General features: G+C 41.7%; 1 protein-coding gene across 1 annotated transcript in view; it reads right to left on the reverse strand.

The window, feature by feature from the left end:
- LOC6049252 overlaps positions 1-19,581 on the reverse strand; it is a 180,072-nt gene that overhangs the window by 25,905 nt on the left and 134,586 nt on the right. The window contains exons 7-9 of the mRNA XM_038260789.1: positions 12,936-13,152; positions 12,817-12,842; positions 12,147-12,282 (exon numbers count right to left, since the gene is read on the reverse strand). Of these exons, the coding sequence (XP_038116717.1) occupies positions 12,147-12,282; positions 12,817-12,842; positions 12,936-13,152 (379 nt within the window). The remainder of the gene's footprint in view (positions 1-12,146; positions 12,283-12,816; positions 12,843-12,935; positions 13,153-19,581) is intronic.

The following is a 19,581-nucleotide window of genomic DNA, read 5'->3' on the forward strand; positions in this document are numbered from 1 at the left end:
TCAGGCATTGTGGGCTGAACAAAATGGCGTTCTTAACTCAATTTGGCCCAAAATGCACGTACGACAAGTTAGCACGATGGCGACGAAATTAGAAGTTGGATTTAAACTTATCTAGGATCTCCTTGGAGATCTCATCGTAATATAGTTCTTGTTATTTTATTTTTATTCTTGAAATTTCCATGTACAATACCTAAGGCTACCAACTCTTGCTGAGCAAAAATCCGTACATTTTACCGATATGACACCATGGTATAACAAAAACTGTAAATGAATTATTTAGATCAATTAAATTTAATAAATTTGAGAATTTTAAATATAAAACTGTGTCGTTTTTACAGCTAACAAATTTCACAAAATGCTATCAGAGTGCTTATGACTTGCACGTTTAAAAGTATTCATAAAATAAACCGTGATTTGAATCAAATCATTATGTTCTTCATTTTTTTTTTGTTAAACGTTTAAAAGTTTACGAAATGTCAAGTTTGCTTTTACGAATAATATCGTTCTTAGTGTTTTCACGAACACTTTTCCAGAGTTTTTTTTTTGAAAAGGTCCTATAACATGTGAAACACAACAGTTTATAGGACCTTTAAAAAAAACTCTAGATTTGTTAATTCAAATGTTTTCACAAGTTTTAGTAAGGGATTTCTAAAAGAACAATTCTAGAGTTTTTTTAAAAGGTCCTATCAACATATGAAAGACAATAGTTCAAATACGCTAGAATTATTGATAATCAAGTTTGAATTGAGGAAACCCCGGAAAACTATCCCTTTTTAAATCAAACTTACAGAATATAAAAATTTCTAGTTAACAAAAGCTTCGACCAAATCAAAAAAGCAATTCAATGATTAAAAAGTTGGTTGTTAAAATTCCGTACAAATCCGTATTATGCGTAAAATTCCCTACAAAAATTCCGGCCTATTAAAATCCGCGAAGAGGTTCGAAAATCCGTATGATAAGGAAAAAATCCGTACAGTTGGTAGCCTTACCAATACCACAAAAAGTTGTTTTGGTGAGCTGGTTATACAAAACGGGTTCGAAAATGTATGAATATCTGTATCTTGAGAAGGAATTTTCTGATCGATATTTGTTGTCTTCGGCAAATTTGACCACCCTAATAATTACGTTTCCATTTTGTATGACCAGCTGCAAAATTGTATTGAGCCTTGTATGGGAAAACTTATGATGCAAAATTGCTTCTGTTGACATAGGGAATGTATGGAAAAAGTTTTACCTATATCAAAAATACAAATAAAAAAATCGTGAAATCCGCAGTAACAGTTCAATAGGGCGTATCTGCGTTTGTAAACAAGCAGTCTATCCCTGTCTTACTTGACGTGAACTGTCACTTGAGCAAAAGGGATAGACTGCTTGTTTACAAACGCAGATTCGCCCTATTGAAATGTTACTACGGAAATAATTTGCGAAAATCTAGAGAACAACTACATTTTGTTTTGCCCTGACCTATGTACCGTAGACGGTTTAGTGTTTCGCCCTCAATTTAAACCGATAACATTTTGGAGTTTTCTTGTAAAAAATGAAATTGTGGTGAAAACTATCCCCTTAAAAAAATATTAAAAATATTACTGATTTGTTAGCAGTGTAATTTCTCCTCTTAAATAAGCGAATTTTTGGGAAACTAAATTCAAGTATGTATTTTTTATTTTGGTGAAATTTTGCGTGTACCATTTCTATGACCAAATAAGTCATTTTGCTGCATTAGTTCGTCCGTACATGTTATCATACAATGAATGTTTACAGCTGTCCATAAGAAAGACTATTGAAATATTCAAAAATCTGTATCTTGTAAACGGATTTTGTGATCGATTTGGTGTCTTTGACAAAGTTGTAGGAGTAGGTATTGCTTAGGCCTCATTAGGAAAAAAAAATAGTTGCACTCTAAAACATTATTATCCATTTTTCAGTTCGACTTTTCACACATAAAATTGGATAACGCAAATCATATTTTTTGAAAATTATAATTCTATGATACGTTTTAAGTCCAAACCAATCCAATCAAACCGTAGCGCAGCCAATCTTTTGAAGGGATCTCTTAAAAAGCCTTAGGTTCAGATTACGCCTAGCTTCTTCATGTTATTTATTAACATTTTTAGTGCGCAACATCGCAAACATTATACTGCCCCTGATCGCAAAAGTGTCCCATATGCATTTTCATCGTTTCTTAGTTATTGATGCAATTTCGTAAAAAATCGTGTGATCTTTCAGAAAAGCCTACAACATCAAGTGCTTGGTGTAAAGCCACCATAAAAAAAAACAAACAAAAATTTTAGTGGCCAGGCCTACTGCGTAAAGTTTACTACAGAGATGATTCGTTGACGTGGGTTGAGTTTGAGCAAAACAACACAATTCTGAATCCACAGGGGAGGAAGAAGCGTGGGGAGTCTAGAGCGTCCAATTTCCCGCCCGGGAAAAAAATTCCTGGGAATTCCAGGGATTTCCCGAAAAAAATATTTCCCGCTTCCCGAAAAATTTGTAAATTTCCCTGAAATTCTCGGAATTCAAGCAGAAGTATACATTTTCTTAACTTTTCGGCACTTTTCTCAATATAAATTTATTCAATCAATTTAGTGTTCTTATTGAACTTATCGCTTCTTCTGAAAATTTCATGTCAAGGTTTATTTCAAATAATATTAATTACTGAAGCATTCATTAACAACTGGAAATAGATTTGGTTTATTTTTTGGGATTGTTGCCGATATTATGGAATGAAAATAAACTACTATAATTTTGGCAAGATTTCGAACGAAAATTGATGTTATAACATTTGAAAATAAGGTACCTCTTCCCGCGAAGATCAAAATTAAGTTTTTAAACGTTTTTGTTTACATAAAAATGATGATAATTTATAGAGCACTAGAGCTAAAGACGTTAGACGTTGAAATATAAAAATAAATATATAAACAACTTTTGTTTCTATTAAAATCAACGAATAATGTATTAAGATGAATTATTAAAAAAATCATTTATATGAAAACAAATTCGTACAGCCAAACCTCTTTTTACGCGACCTACTTTTGCGCGAAATTTTTTTTACGCGGTTTTTTTACGCGAAGAATTCAAAATAACGCGATCCGATTTAAAACTGTCGGAAATCTTAACCATTATGGTCATATCTTCCTGTCCAACGGAGACCACAATCAGGGTTTTTACAATCAGTAGCCTCGGTGACCTACGGATACTCTGCATCATATTGGAATGTTCTGGACAACTAAGAACATCCGGAAGTCACGAATAGAATATCTATCTGTTCAACGGGTGTTTATACCGGTGTATTCACCATCGATATAGCTTCAGGTAGCTTCAGTGAGCCACGATGGAATCTCTGCGATCTGTTAGAATGTACACCCAAAATTCAGAGTCGAGATAATCGTTCTCTCAAAATTTATTGAGGGCTCAGTGCCAAAATCGATAGAATAATGGTACCAACTCACACCATCATAACAAATGAGTTCATTCGTTAGTTGAATCAATAAATCGCCAACAAGTGTCATACATCGACTTCTGACTTCTCCTTGGTCACCAAGCTGTGGTGGCCGAGGCAGCTAAGTCATTGCATTGGTTTGTCAAAGGTCTCTGGTTCGATTCCCGTTGTCGACACTTTTGGTTTTTTGTTTGACGGATGAACTTTTTTTGCAAATGAACCTCGAGAGAATAGTTCTATCGCCCATCTCGAGCTGTGTTCTCTGCGTCCGTGAATGGTACCACTATTCTCTCGACTCGAGACCATCATTCTCTCGGACTAGCGCTGTCAGTTTTGGGTGTACGAGGTCATCCAGGAACTCCCGAAATTTATGGCCTGGATATCTACCTGATCAACGAGAGTCTATATGGCTATATTAACCATCGGTATAGCTTCAGGTAGCTTCAGTGGACCACGATGGACACTCTGCGGCATGTTGGATTGTTTTGGGTCATCCATGAACTCCCGGAAGTCATTGCCTGGATATCTAACTGATCAACGGGGGTCTGTATGGTTATATCAACCATCGGTGTAGCTTCAGATAGCTTCAGTGGACCACGATGGACACTCTGCGGCATGTTGGATTGTTTTGGGTCATCCATGAACTCCCGGAAGTCATGGCCTGGATATCTGCCTGATCAACGGGGGTCTATATGGCTATATTATCCATCGGTATAGCTTCAGATAGCTTCAGTGGACCACGATGGACACTCTGCGGCATGTTGGATTGTTTTGGATCATCCAGGAACTCCCGGAAGTCATGGCCTGGATATCTGCCTGATCAACGGGGGTCTGTATGGTTATATCAACCATCGGTGTAGCTTCAAATAGCTTCAAAGGTCCACGATGGACACTCTGCGTAATGTTAGATTGTTTTGGGTCACCCAGGAACTCCCGGAAGTCATGGCCTGGATATCTACCTGATCAACGGGTTATGTATGGCTATATTCGCCATCAATATAGCTTCAGGTAGCTTCAGTAAGCCACGATGGACTCTCTGCGATCTGTTAGAATGTACGAGGTCATCCGGGAACTCCCGGAAGTCATGGCCTGTATATCTACCTGATCAACGGGGGTCTGTATGGTTATATCAACCATCGGTGTAGCTTCAGATAGCTTGGACCACGATGGACACTCTGCGGCATGTTGGATTGTTTTGGGTCATCCATGAACTCCCGGAAGTCATTGCCTGGATATCTAACTGATCAACGGGGGTCTATATGGCTATATTATCCATCGGTATACCTGCAGGTAGCTTCATTGGACCACGATGAACAATTTGCGTCATGTTAGATTGTGTTGAGACATCCAGGAACTCGTCTTCAAATGCGAATGCTAATTCTAATGGGACATTTATGCGTTGATCAGGAAAATATTAAGGCCAGGACTTCCGGGAGTTCCTGGATGACCCAAAACAATCCAACCAGCCATAGAATGCCCATCGTGGTCCATTAAATCTACCTGAAGCTATACCGATGGTTAATGTAGCCATATAGACCCCCGTTGATCCGGTAGATATCCAGGCCATGACTTCCGGGAGTTCCTGGATGACCCAAAACAATCCAACATGCCGCAGAGTGTCCATCGTGGTCCACTGAAGCTATCTGAAGCTATACCGATGGATAATATAGCCATATAGACCCCCGTTGATCAGGCAGATATCCAGGCCATGACTTCCGGGAGTTCCTGGATGACCCAAAACAATCCAACATGCCGCAGAGTGTCCATCGTGGTCCACTGAAGCTATCTGAAGCTATACCGATGGATAATATAGCCATATAGACCCCCGTTGATCAGTTAGATATCCAGGCCATGACTTCCGGGAGTTCATGGATGACCCAAAACAATCCAACATGCCACAGAGTGTCCATCGTGGTCCACTGAAGCTATCTGGAGCTAAACCGATGGTTGATATAACCATACAGACCCCCGTTGATCAGGTAGATATCCAGGCCATGACTTCCGGGAGTTCTTGGATGACCTAGTACATTCTAACAGATCACAAGGTAACCAGCGTAGGTCACGGAAGCTACCTGCAATTATTACGATGGTGGATACACTGGTACAGACCCTTGTTGAACAGGTAGATAATCAGTTCATTACTTCCGGAAGTTCTTGGATAACCCAGAACATCCCAACCTGCTGTAGAATATACAGCGTAGGTCACTGAAGATATTTTGAATATATTGGAATTACATTATTATTATTAAAAAATATAATACTTTATAAAACTAAAAAATACTGAAAACTCTTTTTACGCGAGCTATTTAACCCTCTACTGCCCAAATTTTTTTTTCGAAAATTTTTATTTTTCCCGTGTTCAGGAGGTCATTTTGAGCAACTTTTGTTCTACGAAAAACTTTACTTCTCTTGTTTTATGTTTTTCTTGTTTCATTTTTAGTATTTTAATTTGCATTTATCTTGTTTAGTTTATGTTTTTGACAAAGAACTTTGTCCTAAGGTTTCTATACGGGGTGTCAATCCAAAATTTTCGCGAAGCGAAAACGTTACGTAACGAATTCCCCTCTCGGCAAATTTCCCCTCTTTTTGGTGCACGCTGGTTGGTTGAACAAACGTTTCCCAATCAGTCAATATAGAGACGTGAGATTGATGTATCTAAAATCACCCCCACTCTACCTCATAATTTTCGGATCGTCGACGGGCAACAAGCGAATAAGGAGATGTAGGAGAATGGGTGCAAAAAAGGCGGGGCATACGTCCCCGACCTAAATTAACAAAACTCGGCTCGGTCGGTCCCGAAAATTCAGTCTGTTGCTGGCCGTCGACGAGAACACATCAGGAGCAGATGGCCTGGTGGCCCGTTTGCAGACGGCCTGGAGGCCCGGGAGCAGATAGCCTGGAGGCATGGACACGCCAAGACATGCCAGCCGGCATGAGCGGGAATTGGAATTGGCCACCACTTGGAGTGGCCGGAGTCCCCGGTGGGTGTTCCGATGGGGGGACTTTTCCCGAACCATAAGAGTTGGGGCAATATGGGTATCAAACTGTAGGGTTTTTGATACTGGACATGAAATTTGACATTTCGGCAGTAGTGGCCACAATCCGGAGTGGCCGGAGGCCCCGCGGATGTTCCGATGGGGGGACATTTGCCGAACCATAAGAGTTGGGGCAATATGGGTATCAAACTTTAGGGTTTTTGATACTTGACATGAAATTTGACATTTCGGCAGTAGTGGCCACCACCTGGAGTGGCCGCAGGCCCCGGGGATGTTCCGATGGGGGGACATTTGCCGAACCATAAGAGTTGGGGCAATATGGGTATCAAACTTTAGGGTTTTTGATACTGGATATGAAATTTGACATTTCGGCAGTAGTGGCCACAATCCGGAGTGGCCGGAGGCCCCGCGGATGTTCCGATGGGGGGACATTTGCCGAACCATAAGAGTTGGGGCAATATGGGTATCAAACTGTAGGGTTTTTGATACTGGACATGAAATTTGACATTTCGGCAGTAGTGGCCACCACCTGGAGTGGCCGGAGGCCCCGGGGATGTTCCGATGGGGGGACATTTGCCGAACCATAAGAGTTGGGGCAATATGGGTATCAAACTTTAGGGTTTTTGATACTGGATATGAAATTTGACATTTCGGCAGTAGTGGCCACAATCCGGAGTGGCCGGAGGCCCCGCGGATGTTCCGATGGGGGGACATTTGCCGAACCATAAGAGTTGGGGCAATATGGGTATCAAACTGTAGGGTTTTTGATACTGGACATGAAATTTGACATTTCGGCAGTAGTGGCCACCACCTGGAGTGGCCGCAGGCCGCGGATGTTCCGATGGGGGACATTTGCCGAACCATAAGAGTTGGGGCAATATGGGTATCAAACTTTAGGGTTTTGATACTGGATATGAAATTTGACATTTCGGCAGTAGTGGCCACCACCTGGAGTGGCCGGAGGCCCGCGGATGTTCCGATGGGGGACATTTGCCGAACCATAAGAGTTGGGGCAATATGGGTATCAAACTTTAGGGTTTTGATACTGGACATGAAATTTGACATTTCGGCAGTAGTGGCCACCACCTGGAGTGGCCGGAGGCCCCGGGATGTTCCGATGGGGGACATTTGCCGAACCATAAGAGTTGGGGCAATATGGGTATCAAACTTTAGGGTTTTGATACTTGACATGAAATTTGACATTTCGGCAGTAGTGGCCACCACCTGGAGTGGCCGGAGGCCCCGGGGATGTTCCGATGGGGGGACATTTGCCGAACCATAAGAGTTGGGGCAATATGGGTATCAAACTTTAGGGTTTTTGATACTGGATATGAAATTTGACATTTCGGCAGTAGTGGCCACAATCCGGAGTGGCCGGAGGCCCCGCGGATGTTCCGATGGGGGGACATTTGCCGAACCATAAGAGTTGGGGCAATATGGGTATCAAACTTTAGGGTTTTTGATACTGGACATGAAATTTGACATTTCGGCAGTAGTGGCCACCACCTGGAGTGGCCGGAGGCCCCGGGGAGGTTCCGATGGGGGGACATTTGCCGAACCATAAGAGTTGGGGCAATATGGGTATCAAACTGTAGGGTTTTTGATACTGGACATGAAATTTGACATTTCGGCAGTAGTGGCCACCACCTGGAGTGGCCGGAGGCCCCGCGGATGTTCCGATGGGGGGACATTTGCCGAACCATAAGAGTTGGGGCAATATGGGTATCAAACTTTAGGGTTTTTGATACTGGACATGAAATTTGACATTTCGGCAGTAGTGGCCACCACCTGGAGTGGCCGGAGGCCCCGGGGATGTTCCGATGGGGGGACATTTGCCGAACCATAAGAGTTGGGGCAATATGGGTATCAAACTTTAGGGTTTTTGATACTGGACATGAAATTTGACATTTCGGCAGTAGTGGCCACAATACGGAGTGGCCGAAGGCCCCGGGGATGTTCCAATGGGGGGACATTTGCGGAACCATAAGAGTTGGGGCAATATGGGTATCAAACTGTAGGGTTTTTGATACTGCACATGAAATTTAAAATTTTGGCAGTAGTGGCCACAATACGGAGTGGCCGAAGGCCCCGGGGATGTTCCAATGGGGGGACATTTACGGAACCATAAGAGTTGGGGCAATATGGGTATCAAACTTTAGGGTTTTTTGATACTGGACATGAAATTTGACATTTCGGCAGTAGTGGCCACCACCTGGAGTGGCCGGAGGCCCCGGGGATATTCCGATGGGGGGACATTTGCCGAACCATAAGGGTTGAGGCAATATGGGTATCAAACTTCAGGGTTTTTGATACTGGATATGAAATTTGACATTTCGGCAGTAGTGGCCACCACCTGGAGTGGCCGGAGGCCCCGCGGATGTTCCGATGGGGGACATTTGCCGAACCATAAGAGTTGGGGCAATATGGGTATCAAACTGTAGGGTTTTTGATACTGCACATGAAATTTGACATTTCGGCAGTAGTGGCCACAATCCGGAGTGGCCGGAGGCCCCGCGGATGTTCCGATGGTGGGACATTTGCCGAACCATAAGAGTTGGGGCAATATGGGTATCAAACTGTAGGGTTTTTGATACTGCACATGAAATTTAAAATTTTGGCAGTAGTGGCCACCACCTGGAGTGGCCGAAGGCCCCGGGGATGTTCCAATGGGGAGACATTTGCGGAACCATAAGAGTTGGGGCAATATGGGTATCAAACTGTAGGGTTTTTGATACTGAACATGAAATTTGACATTTCGGCAGTAGTGGCCACAATCCGGAGGGCCCCGGGATGTTCCCATGGGGGACATTTGCGGAACCATAAGAGTTGGGGCAATATGGGTATCAAACTTTAGGGTTTTTTGATACTGGACATGAAATTTGACATTTTGGCAGTAGTGGCCACCACCTGGAGTGGCCGGAGGCCCCGGGGATATTCCGATGGAGGGACATTTGCCGAACCATAAGAGTTGGTACAATATGGGTATCAAACTTTATGGATTTTGATACTGGACATGAAATTTGAAATTTCGGCAGAAGTGGCCACACTCCGAAGTGGCCAGAGGCCCCGGGGATGTTCCGATGGGGGGACATTTGCCGAACCATAAGAGTTGGGGAAAAATGACTGTTAAACTTCTGAAATCTGTTTCTGGAAATTTAGAATAACTATTTCGTAATCAATTAGAGCCCTGAATAGGGCAGTTCAGCTCCACTTGCAATTTTCATCCCCTTAGTTCGATAGGACGTTGATATTATGTCTTAAAACTTTACAAATCAAACAGCCTGTTTCAGAGCCACGAAATAGACCACAAAAGAGTTGTCTTGTGTAATTATAAGGGAATCATGGGGAAATTTGGATCGGACGTTCTAATCGAAAATTTCAACAATCATCTAGCAAAGTTCTTTGTCATACTGGTCATGTGTAACATAACCACCTGCACCTTTTTTTTTTGATAGTATTTGGCCTATTCTACAACCTCCTATCATTACATTTTGCCTATCTAATTTTTTCATGTTTTTACAGCCACTTTTTCAATTTTTTGCTTGTTTTTCACATTTTCTGCTATAAAATGGCACCATTATCATTTAAATTGTAAAACAATGCGTTGAAGCATAGTCTGGGACACTACAAAAATTACTGCATACTTCTTTTTACTTAAAATTTAAGAAATGTTAGTAAAAAACACAGCCAAAGTTGACCCCTAAAAAAATGACATTTTTTAAAACATTGGCAAAGTCACATAAAACAAGTAAAACTTCCAACCCATAAATTTTCTAAAAATTTAAGAGTTCTCCTTTCCAATGCTTTTTAAAGATCAAAAATTGGTTGAAAAATGGATTTTTGGCGATTTTTTAAATCGAAGCCCGTCTAGAGGCGGGGTTGGGTTGTAGAGGGTTAAAATAGCGTTAACTTTTTTTTACGCGAAAAATTTAAAATAGCGCGAACTTTTTTCACGCGATTTTTTTTCACGTGAGAACCAAAATACGTGTAAAAAGAGGTTTGACTGTATTACATAAAAGTTGCCCAAAAATGCAAACATATTTCAGAAACTCGCTCCAAATATTTGAATATTTTGAGTTGTGATTTTATATTATTTGTATTTAATTGTGAAAGAGCAGATTTATAAGGTAAAGTCAATGCTGAGCTTAAACCAAAAAATAATTATGATGTTTTTTTTATATTTTGTACGAATTGAAAGACAGCTTATGAATTTAGAAAATTTTAATATTTTCTTGAAGTTATTTGTTTTGTTTAGTCAAGTTTTTAATTCGGGGAAATATACCCATTTTAATCACTTTAAGCCATTCGACAAATTCTCATCACTTTCGCAGTTTTCCGCTATAAAATCAACATTTTCAGATGTATCAACAATGGAGAGTTGCTTGCTCACTTTTATTTGAGCTATTTATTAGTATGGAACATTCAAAAACACTTTATAAAAGCTGTAATTCATGATCCAAGTGCTGATAGGCCGATTATAGAAATAGGCTCAGAAATGGTATATTTCCCCTACTTATGCTTTTTTGACAATTTGCTATTCTATACAATTTTGTTACAAAATATTAATCAGAACCAGGATCAGAACTGGACATTTTTTGCCGTGGTTATAGCGATACAACTCGCTCATAATTTATGTTTTAAGTGAACAAAAAATATAATCTTTTGTGCTTTAGCACATGTTAGTCAAAATCCATTTCACAGTTTTCCAAATTATTCAAAATATCATAATTGCCAAAAACCGTAGTAAAAATAGTAAAAAATTACCGAGATTTTCACTTAATTTTTTGTTGTAAAATCAAAAATGCATTCAAAAAGTTCTTTATATAAATTTCGATATCGTTTACCGCTTTCGAGTTATATCCATCAAACAAATATGTTACTTTATCTGTCAAATTCATGGCCAACTTTGAAAATATTTTTGACGAATAGATCAGGCAATTTTCTTTTCCAAAACATTTATTTACGACCATGTAAAATTTCACGGGCAATTTAAAAATTTACAAAATATTTTTATTCGAAAACTTGGGAAATTTCATCATATTTTATTTTTGTGACATTGAAAATTGGACGCATATTTGCTATTATATCGTCAATTGAAAACTTTCAGTGTAACTGTTTTTATTTTTCTGAGAAGTCCTAAGCAATTCCTACAACTTTGCCAAAGGTACCAAATCAGTCTGAAAATCCGTTCTCAAGAAAGAGATTTTGAATTTTTCAAAATCCATTTTGTATGAAATTGAATGAAAACTTATATGGACGAACTAATTATGCGAAATTAAATCTTTTGTCTTAGAAATAGTAAACATAAAGTTTCATCCAAATCAAGAAATAAAAAAAATAAACATGGAATTACTCAATATGCAAGTAATTTATATTCGCGTTATTCTCAATATATTTTGTTAATATTGGGATTTGCTATTTTTGTTTTAATTTTATGAGCAATAAAAAATATGATCAATAAAAAATGTTATTGATGTAATTTTCTATAAATAAAAAATTAACACCAGTGTACTGAAAAATAAATAGGAATAAATTGAAAACCAAAGCCTCAAACCCGGACGATATCCTTTGATTGAGCATGTGACCCAGAGCAGCTTATCGCACCTGATCCCGCCGCCGCAGGGGAATCGTAAGTATTCTGCAGGAAATTGTGGCTGGGTATTGATGTGAGCAGCCAGCAGCAGCAGAAATCCCCAATAATAACTCACCTATTAGCGGATTAATATTCTCGTGCCGTAAGCCGTGCGCCATCACCAGCAGATCCATCGCCCGGTTTTTGAGCTCCTGGGACGACGATGAACCCGACGAGCTGGACGGGATTTCCTTCAGCTGTACTAAATCACCCTGGCCAAAGACGAAGAAAAGAAAAACGTTGTAAGAAGGAATAAAGTAGGGAGATAAAATCGATCATTTGGAAGGGGGAGTCGATACTTTGTAGAGCTCGGAGTGCGTTATAGTGCGGAGTTGGAGATGATTTAATTTGATTACATTACAAAACTATAAGTGAATAAACTAAAAAGTAATGGTCATAACTCATAGGATAGATATTCTGGTTTTACAAAAAGCAAAAACCCAATTTTGATAATCTCTGTGATCTCTTAGTTTTTTCAACCAGGGATTTAGGAATTTTCAGGTTTTGAACAACCCTTGACTCCATCATGAACGGATTTATGTTGCCAAAGTGGGGTTGAAACTCCCCAGTTGAGATTGCCAGCACAACAAAGTGGGAATAAAAAGGGATAAGTAAGCAGCACCCAGCTTTGATACATAATTGATTAAAATAGCTTCTTAACGAACCATTTCAGGGGTGAGCTTATCCAGCAAAAAGGTGGGGGCATACTATGCGGCAAGATAAATAGCACTTCTCTCTATACGTACGTTGTACCGTGCCTTGAACTCCAGTGCTCCTCCGATGCCACCATATCCACCACCGTATCCACCGCAATATCCGCCACCGATGCCACTTCCGGGGCCTCCTCCCGTGCCGCCCACGGGACCAGCCGCGTTGGCGAGCGAGGGCCGCACCAGGGTTCCGCTACCCGAGCCTGTTTTCGTGGTGGCGGCGGCGCTGGTGGTGTTGGCCGCCGGAAGGCCCAGATTTTTCAACGATCCGATGGAACCCTTCAGCAGGTCCGGCTTTTCCACTTCCGGTCCGCCAAACTCCTGCAGCTGCTGAAGCCAGCAGCACAGCATCGCCTCGATACCCTCGTCAACCTGGGAAAACAGATCGGAACGAGTTAGATAATGTAAATTAGGAGAAGTATATTAGTTGCGATTAGATTTCTTTTTGAGAAAAAAAAGATGCGAGCACGTTTTCGCAAATCGATTTTTACGAAGTATTTTTAAGCTGTCAAAGACAAACTTATGGATAATTGGACGAGCTTTCCGGTAAAAATAATTTCGAGACTGAAAAAATAAGTCTGTCATATAGAAATTGCAAAAAACCACCAATAAACCAATTTTTTCAACATTTTTATTTTTAAAACCGCTGTATCTTCACAAGGATTGGACATAGGACAATGGTCAATATCGAAACTTTTATGTAAAATTGTCTGGGGAATCGTTTCCCACTATCGGTTTTTGAACATTTTGACGTTTTAGACCACTTAAAAAAAACAGTTTTAGTAAATTATTTTTGTATTTTATGTATATGTATATTTGTATTTTTGATTATTTTTGTAACATCTTAGGCTATTTCCTCAAAAATTTTGATCGAAAAAAAAATCGTGACATCACCTTTAAATTTAACTTTCAAACTTAAAAATTGAAAAATCTCATAGAAATGGCGTGTATTTTTCTTTCAGTGTAATTTTTTCAGAAAGCTCGTTCAATTTCCTACAAGTTTATCTTTGACCACTTTGTGATACGATGCATCGGCTTCGGGATACAGTATTATTTAAATTAAAAAAAGGTGCAGGTGGTTATGTTACACATGACCAGTATGACAAAGAACTTTGCTAGATGATTGTTGAAATTTTCGATTAGAACGTCCGATCCATATTTCCCCATGATTCCCTTATAATTACACAAGACAACTCTTTTGTGGTCTATTTCGTGGCTCTGAAACAGGCTGTTTGATTTGTAAAGTTTTAAGGCATAATATCAACGTCCTATCGAACTAAGGCGATGAAAATTGCAAGTGGAGCTGAACTGCCCTATTCAGGGCTCTAATTGATTACGAAATAGTTATTCTAAATTTCCAGAAACAGATTTCAAAAGTTTAACAGTCATTTTTCCCCAACTCTTATGGTTCGGCAAATGTCCCCCCATCGGAACATCCCCGGGGCGTCCGGCCACTCCGGATTGTGGCCACTACTGCTGAAATATCAAATTTCATGTCCAGTATCAAAATCCATAAACTTTGATACCCATATTGTACCAACTCTTATGGTTCGGCAAATGTCCCCCTATCGGGAAATCCCCGGGGCCTCCGGCCACTCCGGATTGTGGCCACTACTGCCGAAATGTCAAATTTCATATCCAGTATCAAAAACCCTAAAGTTTGATACCCATATTGCCCCAACTCTTATGGTTCGGCAAATGTCCCCCCATCGGAACATCCCCGGGGCCTCCGGCCACTCCAGGTGGTGGCCACTACTGCCGAAATGTCAAATTTCATATCCAGTATCAAAAACCCTAAAGTTTGATACCCATATTGCCCCAACTCTTATGGTTCCGCAAATGTCCCCCCATCGGAACATCCCGGGGCCTCCGGCCACTCCAGGTGGTGGCCACTACTGCCGAAATGTCAAATTTCATATCCAGTATCAAAAACCCTAAAGTTTGATACCCATATTGCCCCAACTCTTATGGTTCCGCAAATGTCCCCCCATCGGAACATCCCCGGGGCCTCCGGCCACTCCAGGTGGTGGCCACTACTGCCAAAATGTCAAATTTCATGTGCAGTATCAAAAACCCTACAGTTTGATACCCCTATTGCCCCAACTCTTATGGTTCGGCAAATGTCCCCCCATCGGAACATCCGTGGGGCCTCCGGCCACTCCGGATTGTGGCCACTACTGCCGAAATGTCAAATTTCATATCCAGTATCAAAAACCCTAAAGTTTGATACCCATATTGCCCCAACTCTTATGGTTCGGCAAATGTCCCCCCATCGGAACATCCCCGGGGCCTCCGGCCACTCCAGGTGGTGGCCACTTCTGCCGAAATGTCAAATTTCATGTCTAGTATCAAAAACCCTAAAGTTTGATACCCATATTTCTCCAATTCTTATGGTTCGGCAAATGTCCCCCCATCGGAACATCCGCGGGGCCTCCGGCCACTCCGGATTGTGGCCACTACTGCCGAAATGTCAAATTTCATGTCCAGTATCAAAAACCCTAAAGTTTGATACCCATATTGCCCCAACTCTTATGGTTCCGCAAATGTCCCCCATCGGAACATCCCCGGGGCCTCCGGCCACTCCGGATTGTGGCCACTACTGCCGAAATGTCAAATTTCATGTCCAGTATCAAAAACCCTAAAGTTTGATACCCATATTGCCCCAACTCTTATGGTTCGGCAAATGTCCCCCCATCGGAACATCCCCGGGGCCTCCGGCCACTCCAGGTGGTGGCCACTACTGCCGAAATGTCAAATTTCATGTCCAGTATCAAAAACCCTAAAGTTTGATACCCATATTGCCCCAACTCTTATGCTTCGGCAAATGTCCCCCCATCGGAACATCCCCGGGGCCACTCCAGGTGGTGGCCACTTCTGCCGAAATGTCAAATTTCATGTCTAGTATCAAAAACCCTAAAGTTTGATACCCATATTTCTCAATTCTTATGGTTCGGCAAATGTCCCCATCGGAACATCCGCGGGGCCTCCGGCCACTCCGGATTGTGGCCACTACTGCCGAAATGTCAAATTTCATGTCCAGTATCAAAAACCCTAAAGTTTGATACCCATATTTCTCCAATTCTTATGGTTCGGCAAATGTCCCCCCATCGGAACATCCGCGGGGCCTCCGGCCACTCCGGATTGTGGCCACTACTGCCGAAATGTCAAATTTCATGTCCAGTATCAAAAACCCTAAAGTTTGATACCCATATTTCTCCAATTCTTATGGTTCGGCAAATGTCCCCCCATCGGAACATCCGCGGGGCCTCCGGCCACTCCGGATTGTGGCCACTACTGCCGAAATGTCAAATTTCATGTCCAGTATCAAAAACCCTAAAGTTTGATACCCATATTGCCCCAACTCTTATGGTTCGGCAAATGTCCCCACATCGGAACATCCCCGGGGCCTCCGGCCACTCCAGGTGGTGGCCACTACTGCCGAAATGTCAAATTTCATGTCCAGTATCAAAAACCCTAAAGTTTGATACCCATATTTCTCCAATTCTTATGGTTCGGCAAATGTCCCCCATCGGAACATCCGCGGGGCCTCCGGCCACTCCGGATTGTGGCCACTACTGCCGAAATGTCAAATTTCATGTCCAGTATCAAAACCCTAAAGTTTTATACCCATATTTCTCCAATTCTTATGGTTCGGCAAATGTCCCCCATCGGAACATCCGCGGGCCTCCGGCCTCCGGATTGTGGCCACTACTGCCGAAATGTCAAATTTCATGTCCAGTATCAAAACCCTAAAGTTTGATACCCATATTTCTCCAATTCTTATGGTTCGGCAAATGTCCCCCCATCGGAACATCCGCGGGGCCTCCGGCCACTCCGGATTGTGGCCACTACTGCCGAAATGTCAAATTTCATGTCCAGTATCAAAAACCCTAAAGTTTGATACCCATATTGCCCCAACTCTTATGGTTCGGCAAATGTCCCCCCATCGGAACATCCCCGGGGCCTCCGGCCACTCCAGGTGGTGGCCACTACTGCCGAAATGTCAAATTTCATGTCCAGTATCAAAAACCCTAAAGTTTGATACCCATATTTCTCCAATTCTTATGGTTCGGCAAATGTCCCCCCATCGGAACATCCGCGGGGCCTCCGGCCACTCCGGATTGTGGCCACTACTGCCGAAATGTCAAATTTCATGTCCAGTATCAAAAACCCTAAAGTTTGATACCCATATTTCTCCAATTCTTATGGTTCGGCAAATGTCCCCCCATCGGAACATCCGCGGGGCCTCCGGCCACTCCGGATTGTGGCCACTACTGCCGAAATGTCAAATTTCATGTCCAGTATCAAAAACCCTAAAGTTTGATACCCATATTGCCCCAACTCTTATGCTTCGGCAAATGTCCCCCCATCGGAACATCCCCGGGGCCACTCCAGGTGGTGGCCACTTCTGCCGAAATGTCAAATTTCATGTCTAGTATCAAAAACCCTAAAGTTTTATACCCATATTTCTCCAATTCTTATGGTTCGGCAAATGTCCCCCCATCGGAACATCCGCGGGGCCTCCGGCCACTCCGGATTGTGGCCACTACTGCCGAAATGTCAAATTTCATGTCCAGTATCAAAAACCCTAAAGTTTGATACCCATATTTCTCCAATTCTTATGGTTCGGCAAATGTCCCCCCATCGGAACATCCGCGGGGCCTCCGGCCACTCCGGATTGTGGCCACTACTGCCGAAATGTCAAATTTCATGTCCAGTATCAAAAACCCTAAAGTTTGATACCCATATTGCCCCAACTCTTATGGTTCGGCAAATGTCCCCCCATCGGAACATCCGCGGGGCCTCCGACCACTCCGGAATGTGGCCACTACTGCCGAAATGTCAAATTTCATATCCAGTATCAAAAACCCTAAAGTTTGATACCCATATTGCCCCAACTCTTATGGTTCCGCAAATGTTCCTCCATCGGAATATCCGCAGGGCCTCCGGCCACTCCAGGTGGTGGCCACTACTGCCGAAATGTCCAATTTCATATCCAGTATCAAAAACCCTAAAGTTTGATACCCATATTGCCCCAACTCTTATGGTTCGGCAAATGTCCCCCCATCGGAACATCCCCGGGGCCTCCGGCCACTCCAGGTGGTGGCCACTACTGCCGAAATGTCAAATTTCATGTCCAGTATCAAAAACCCTAAAGTTTGATACCCATATTGCCCCAACTCTTATGGTTCGGCAAATGTCCCCCCATCAGAACATCCCCAGGGCCTCCGGCCACTCCAGGTGGTGGCCACTACTGCCGAAATGTGGTGGCCAATTCCAATTCCCGCTCATGCCGGCTGGCATGTCTTGGCGTGTCCATGCCTCCAGGCTATCTGCTCCCGGGCCTCCAGGCCGTCTGCAAACGGGCCACCAGGCCATCTGCTCCTGATGTGGTCTCGTCGACGGCCAGCAACAGACTGAATTTTCGGGACCGACCGAGCCGAGTTTTGTTAATTTAGATCGGGGACGTATGCCCCGCCTTTTGCACCCATTCTCCTACATCTCCTTATTCGCTTTTTGCCGCGTCGACGATCCGAAAATTATGAGGTAGAGTGGGGGTGATTTTAGATACATCAATCTCACGTCTCTATATTGACTGATTGGGAAACGTTTGTTCAACCAACTAGCGTGCACCAAAAAGAGGGGAAATTTGCCGAGAGGGGAATTCGTCACGTAACGTTTTCGCTTCGCGAAAATTTTGGATTGACACCCCGTATAGAAACCTTAGGACAAAGTTCTTTGTCAAAAATATATTAAAATAACTTACGCCCTTCTCAAATGTTATTTTCGAGTACAATTGGCTCCATATACAGAAAAATGGCTTATGTAGGCCTAGGATAGTATGTCTACAAAGTTCAATTAAAATCGGAGAGGGTCGGGTACAAAATTACCAGAAAAAAAAACCTGATTTGAGCTGGAATTGCTCTATGTTTGTTTGAAACTCTGTCCGTTCATTGCGGTTTAGCAAAAAATCATGATTAGAAAAAAATAAAAAAATATTTTTGAGTTTATTATAAGGTGTAAAATAAAATGTTCAATCAAAAAGTATTTTTTTTATGGCTTTATCGTTTGAGTTATCGCCAATAAAAACTAGACGCTATTTTGGTGATACATAAAAAACTGCATTTTTCCTGTTTGCTTTTCTTTCAGAGGCAACAATTTTCTGATCTCTTAAATAAAAATATTTAAAGAGATGCCCGAGCAGACGGAAATAACTTGGGAATAACATTTTTTGATATTTGAAAATACTGGGTCAATAACATTTTATGTTATTTATAACAAGATTTGTTATTCGTCGTTATGATTTTTTCGTTATTGGATTGTTATTGTAATAACAGACTGATAACATTTTTTGTTATTCTTCGAACAAATCTTTGTTATTCTTTTTTGTTATTTTAACAACTAATCCGATCATCCCAATAACAGTTGGAGGTATTCTTCCATAACAAAAAATGTTATTCCATAGTTGTTTTGGCTGTCAACCAACATCAGATCAATAACAAATTTTGTTATGATAACATAAACTGTTAATAAACCCTTATACAAAAATGGATTTTTCAAGAAGATTCCATAACACTTTCTGTTATTTTAACAGCATTTGTTATTGAAATGGCATGAACTTTGTTATTACCGTCTGCCCGGGTGGTCAAAGTCATTTAACCCTTTCGAGCCTGATGGGTCATATATGACCCAAAAATCAAAATTTTTAAAACTAGCCTATAATTTTTGTATGGTCCTCAAAATCATTTTCCCATCATTAGCCAAAAAATTTTTTTTTTTTAAATTCAGACCTGAAAGGGT

This window comes from Culex quinquefasciatus, chromosome 3 (assembly GCF_015732765.1).
Source record: "Culex quinquefasciatus strain JHB chromosome 3, VPISU_Cqui_1.0_pri_paternal, whole genome shotgun sequence".
In the NCBI taxonomy this organism is placed as follows: domain Eukaryota; kingdom Metazoa; phylum Arthropoda; class Insecta; order Diptera; family Culicidae; genus Culex; species Culex quinquefasciatus.